This window comes from Elephantulus edwardii, unplaced genomic scaffold (genome assembly GCF_000299155.1).
Source record: "Elephantulus edwardii isolate Elephantulus edwardi_28Jun2011 unplaced genomic scaffold, EleEdw1.0 scaffold00077, whole genome shotgun sequence".
Lineage (NCBI taxonomy): Eukaryota > Metazoa > Chordata > Mammalia > Macroscelidea > Macroscelididae > Elephantulus > Elephantulus edwardii.
In genome coordinates this window covers 11,294,858-11,301,175 of record NW_006399827.1, presented here as the reverse complement: position 1 = coordinate 11,301,175, position 6,318 = coordinate 11,294,858, and the positions used below count along the sequence as shown (strand labels likewise).

At 42.3% G+C, this 6,318-nt stretch overlaps 1 protein-coding gene across 1 annotated transcript in view; it reads right to left on the bottom strand.

Annotated features, from left to right (window-relative positions):
* Nucleotides 1-5,789: 5,789 nt before the first annotated feature.
* SKAP1 (src kinase associated phosphoprotein 1) overlaps nt 5,790-6,318 on the bottom strand; it is a 389,237-nt gene continuing 388,708 nt past the window's right edge. The window contains exon 13 of the mRNA XM_006889464.1: nt 5,790-5,891. Within this exon, the coding sequence (XP_006889526.1) occupies nt 5,790-5,891 (102 nt within the window). The remainder of the gene's footprint in view (nt 5,892-6,318) is intronic.

Here is a 6,318-nt window from a genome sequence, read left to right as displayed (position 1 = left end):
AGTAAAATATAGATTTTAGTGTCAGACAAAACCCAGTGGAGGGTCAGTTTGAGCTAATTCTCAGCCCATGGCAGTGACTGACTGAGAGGTAAAAACTATAAGGGAAGATTTAATATTGTTGTGAATTGCAAAATGTTCAAATTATTTTTCTACATGGATGAAAAAGAAAATACACCATAAAAATGTATTTTTATATATGATGTAGCTGAAAGATTCCTTTTTGAGTCTTTAATATTCTCAGGTACGGAGCTTGGACAATGCAGGCCAGACAGCACCAGGACCAATTATCCACTGTATAAATTCTGTGCACTTTATCATATAAAAGGCATGTTTTCTTGGTATAAATTTAGGATCATCTTGGTTGTTATAAGGTGCCATCAAATTGACTGATACAAAGTGACCCTATGCATGACAACAACATAGTGTGTGGTTGTAGGGTCTTTTTTTTTTTTTAAAAAAAGTCCCCTTTTTTTTTAAACTTCCCCTTCTTTACAGAAAATCAGGAAAGAAAAAATGTCCCTGCCCTTATCCTTCTCTTTTACATACCAGAGCAATTAATGGCGATTCAAAAGTCATCCTGTGTATAACATGGTTAATTAAGAGGTCTGGTACTACTACTATCTTAGTCACAAGCAGACTTAGGGATTTGGTGAGTGGAGTCAGAGGACTGACAATCTGGTTAACAGCTGCCGTCTGGGGTTGTTGGCAAAAAATGGCAATGTGATATTGAGTGAGGGGGCAGCTTTGCTGGGTGGGGTTCAGCTTTGTACAGATTGATGGAATAGACTGTTTCTAAACAGCCTCCGTTTCCTCTAACAAAGAATGTCCTTCTGCTTGTAGAATCTCATCAGCCACCCATCAAACGTCCTCGTCTTTTCCTGCATCTAAAATGGCTGCAGACTAGATTCCCAATAAGCCCGTCTTTGTATATATTTTAGGGTAGATTTTATTGCCTTTTACATTAAGCTTTATAGCCAGAGGAGTCCACATAGCTGAGTGTGGTGCCTACTCTGAGGTGGAGAGAAGTGCTGGAAGATGTTTGCAGTTTGACAAACAACTGTCTTCTCTGCTTACAGACATACCCATTGCCACTGAGTTAATTCCAACCCATGACCATCCTCCACTGGGTTTCCAAGGCTGTAACTGGAATAGGAGGGGCCTGTCCCTATTTCTCCAGTAGTTAGTGATTTTAAACTACCCATCTTTCCCGCTAGCAGCCTGACATTCAGAGTTCCTTATTTATAGGTATAAAAGGGTCCATTACACTCATGGTGTCACTGTGAGTAGGAATTGACTCAACAGGGCACAACGACTCTTGTTCTAAGAGGATTTTGTTTTGAGGAAGCCTATTCTCATGGAAATTAGGGCGACTTAGAATGGGCAGGTTTCAACCCTTCTGGCCCTGACCTAGATCCCTGCCCTTCTCGTGGTATCCCCCTTTTTGATGAATTCTCACTCACAGAGTGGTGATATATAATGGTGTTCTGTCCTCTTAGCCACCTAGCCCTCCATATTTGGGTCTCTGTGGGTTACTCTGGGGGGGAGAGGGAGACAGAGGGCCTTTTGCTTGTTGTTGTTGTTGTGTACTGTTGAGTGGAGACCGACCCACAGCTGACCCTCCAGCAGGTTTTCAGAGGCATTTAATCGTGGGGAAGGAAGGAGACTGCCCATCCTCCCAAAGAACAGCTGGTGGCCTTGAACCGTGTGCTTTTGGGATTTCAGCACAGCTTCTTACCACTAAGCCATCAGTGCTCCCTTCTACTTGCTATCTGTGCGAAATACTTTAGAACAGTGCCCATTTTCCTTACCTGTACGTTGGGATTGTAGGTTTTTAAAACCAGGGGTAATTGGCTTTCTTTGGTTCATCTGCTCATATGCTGCCACCTAGTGGTTCCTTCTCCTTTAGCACTCTGTAAAGTGGAGGAGACACGGGACAGTTCTATATTGCCTTTCCTCCTAGCCCCTTTCCTAGGCACAGGTTCCTCTCCACTCTTTATGACCTTTTCTCCACCATATGCATAAGGAAGACTTCTTTTTTTTTAAACCCTTGAGGCAGAAAATGTAGAAATGAATAATTCACAGAGAAGATCTTTGGAGAGTCCACTGAACATTCTTGTTTACTGCTCGGTTTCTCTTCTGATGATGTGGGATGGGTGTCTTATTCTAGGGTTATCTGATGAGTATTGCATGGGTGATAAATACAATTGACAGTCCAGAACTATTCTGAATAGGCAATTTCAGAGGTAACATTTCTATAGCTACTTAGTTACTCAGCTTTTAAAATGTCTGTATAGAGAGTCAGTTAGTAACAGCAGCTACTAGATGCCTCCTTGAGGCATAAAATGGTTAAGTAACCTGCTCCAGGGAACATCAAGTTGGTAAACAAGGAGGTAAGATTTATTCCCGCTTTGTCTAATTCCACATTTGTCTCTGTAAATACTATATGATGCTGCCTCTTCAACCTGCAGATAACCTAAGAGTTAGGTGCAGGCAATGGGAAAGAGAAACAGGGCTGTATTGGCAGGAGTTTGGCTCAAGCACTTCTTCAGTTTCCTCCTGGGATGAAGTTGGCATGGGACTTATAGTTGTCAGATAGCATCGGTTTCAACTCATAGCAACACCAGATGACAAAGTCCAACTGTCTCATAAGGGTTTTCCAGGCTGTAATCTTTACTGGAGCAGCTGGTGAGCATAGTGAGGTTGTTAACACAGGCTGCAAAGGAACTCTCCAACGTGCTGACCCCAAGGATGTGCTTCTGGCCCTGCCTTGTTTCTGAGAGAGACTCAGAGCACAAGAAAAAGGAGAACCAATTTATTAATCATTGACCAGAAACCAGACAGGTCTGGGCTCTACAAAGGATCTGCCCCTGATAGACAATCACAAGTCTCTTCTGTGGGGCCTTCTGTTTCTCCCTGGCCATCCTTTACCACTTAGGAGGTTGCAGGAACGAAATTTCGATACCACAAAAAAGAGTGACTCAATACCATTAGATGTGGCAATGAACCAAATGTGAAGTTTATTTCTGTTTTTCAAACCAGTCAAAATAACCAGAAACTTCCTTCTCCGAGTTTCCTCTCTTTCTATCATCGTCTCAGTGACAACCCAGTGGATACGGCAGAAGTAGAGGTGTGAATATGCTTAGAGATGAGAAAGAGCTATGAGTCTGATTAAGTAGCAGGTTTCACGTATGTTTCTCTTTCCACTTGTCTTACTGGAGTCTCTCTCTTTGATAGAGAGGAGTCCACGGCCATGGTGGAGGCAGCTGGAGGTGGGCAGGGGGAGTAGGGCACAGAGCTTCCTGATGCAGGTCAGCTTCTTCAGGAAAGCAGAAGAGAGAGAAGACTATGCATCCTAAAGACGGAAAAGAAAGAACTTTGCTTTTATGGTTTAAAATATAAACTATGAAAGAGCACAGAGTAAAGAATCTCCCTCCTACTGTTTCATAGTCACGAGGTTTTTGGTTTCTGGAGGCAATCAAAGGCACTGTTTTTATTACTTCTCCTTCCAGACACACACATAGGAAATAAAATGTGCATAGATAGTCTCCACCCAGTTTTATATGAATGGTTCAGATTAATGTCTTTGCTTTTTTTGTTTCTATTTACCAACATATCTCAGAATAAGATCTCTGTCAGTTTCCTTTCTTGTTTACTGTTGCATTGTATTCAGCTCAGTGAATGTATTACAATTATTTGACTAGGTCTTTGGTCAACATTTAAGTCATTCCCAAACTTTTGCTATTAAAAATTAATAACCTTCTGTATATGTCATTTTTCTCATATGCAAGTAAAGCTGTAAAATAAATTCCTAAACATGAAATTAGTTAAAAGCACAACACACTATGGACTATATCACCAGAGGTTCTTAAACATGAAATTGGTGGGTCAAATAAAATGTAGAGATAAACAGCCTTAAATAAACAACGAAGTGATATAGATTGGATTTGTTTAGATTTGACAGAAAACCTCCAGCCCTTCTGCATTCATGGTGAAGCAGCGGAGTGTTGACTGGGAAAAGCACATAAAGTCAAATCTTGAGTGCCAGGCTGAGCATTCTTTCTGGTTGGACAAGGGCATCAGAGAGTCAGATCTATCCTTATGTATTTTCCTAAATGAATTCACTCAGCTGCTGCACACTAGAGTAGCTTCTGCTGTGGAAGATTCCAAGGACAATTTGTATCATTGTCATACTGATGTTATCCTTCATCCCCAGCAATAAAGGCTGCTTCCAATTCAGACCAGAAGATGGAGCTAACAACATCATGCTAGCCTTGGGTACACTTCATTACAATCCTAATTTCAAGCAAAACCCATTTTGTACCAAAATGACTCCCACTGTAACCCCATTCAAGCCAAGCACTCACTCCCACACTGATTTCAAAAGCGCAGCCTGGTCCTTGTTCATAAAGCTTGTACCATAGTGCCATAGTCTTAACTGCATAAGAGTTAGTTCATTATATTCCATGGTCTCACACTGGATTCCTCTCTTGGCCAGTCATACTGTAATGTTGTTGTTATATGCAGTCGAGTCACCTGAGACTCACAGTGACCCTATATACAAGAGACCTAAACCCTGCTCTATCCTGGGCCAATCTTTTTGTCTCTGATACACCTCCCATCACCCCAGTCACTAAATCAATCCATCTCATAGAGGGTCTTCCTCTCATAGAGAAGTGTATTTGAAAGCTTGGATAAAGAATCTCATCCATTCTGTGGCAAAGACTGAGATATCCTCCAACATCCATTTCCCCCTTTTTGTATAACAATGACTACACCACCCCCAAACTGTTACTTCTAAGCAGGACACACGGCTACCTAGAATAAAGCTTTCTTTGCAAATTGGTGACTCTGTGCAACTTCTTCCCACTGGGATATAACTGAAAACAGTGTATGCATCTGTGAAGTGCTCTAAAAGGGAGATGGCAAGTGAGTCCATCTTCTTGAATTTTATTTTTTCTATTGAGTGGTGGGTAAGGAGTTGCACTGCAAACCCAAAGGAATGTAGTTTGAATCCACCAGATGCTCTGCAAGAAAAAGATGGGCAGTCTCCTCCTGTAAGTTGACAGCCTCTGAAAACCCACTGGAAGGTCAGCTCTGAGTCAGCTCCATCTCAACAGCACAGAACAACACTGGGCAGACTACAGATTGGAGCGGAAGCCATCCATATTGAGCCATAAGGCCACCTTAGAAATGCTAGCCACACATAATGGAGAGAGGAGAGGAGGAGAGGCGAGGAGAGGGGAGGGGAGGGGAGGGGAGAAGAGAGGAGAGGAGAGGAGAGGAGAGGAGAGAAGAGAAGAGAAGAGGAGAGAGAGAACCTGGATACCTCAAACCACTCACCTCAAGACTTTCACAGAAGAGAAAAACAAATTTCTAATTTAGTGAGCTATTTTGTCACTTGCAGTTGATTCTAATCCTAAACAATACAGTCTCCTCATATAGGAAAAATGGTTGTTGTTGTTATGTGCCGTCGAGTCGCTTGCGACTCATAGCTATGTACAAGAGCCCGAAACACTGCTCTATCCTGTGCCAACCTCACCATCTCTGACACACTCATTCCCACCACCCCGATCACAGAATCGATTCATCTCATCGAGGGTCTTCCTCTCCTGTGCCGTCCCTCTCCAAGGACCAGTCCCTCCTTTTTTCAGTGGTGAATTATCAGCATCACTTTTAGAATTGAAGAAAGGCTTCACTGATATGTTCATCTTTCCCAAAGAGACAAAGGCATGACTGGCAAATCTACTCACCTAAGGGCTATTTCTGACAATGGTTCTGATACCTGCGCTTCATTTTTCTTCCACTTCAAAGGCACTGGTAAGATACTCCTTTGGCACAATCCCCACAAGGCTGTTCAGTTCTCCTACCCACCAGCCGTGCATGTTATACTCCTAAAAAATGAAAAGAGATTGGTTCAGTTAGAATTTGGTCATGAGTCCATTAATCTTCTCTAGGACATGGAAGATTTTGGTGGGTGGTTTCTTTGCTGGCACCAGGGGTATAAATTGTTAATAACCCTGATGTGATTATTAATAAAAAATCATCTAGAGGAGGAAAGCAAACTATGCTTTCATTCTGTCACCTTCCTGTCTACACTGAAAGCTCAGCACAGACAGAACAAATGTTTATGCCACTACTAAGCCTAGAGTCTTTCTTTCACCAAGCGGAGAGGCCTGGAGAAAGTGGGTTCATCCTAAAATGTCAGAACACTGAAGATATCCGGGGAAGGAGGGAGGCGAGGTATTAGTTCAAATCAATAATATTTACCAAGCATCTTCTTTCGTGCAAAGTGCTGTTTGAGTTCCCATGAGATATATA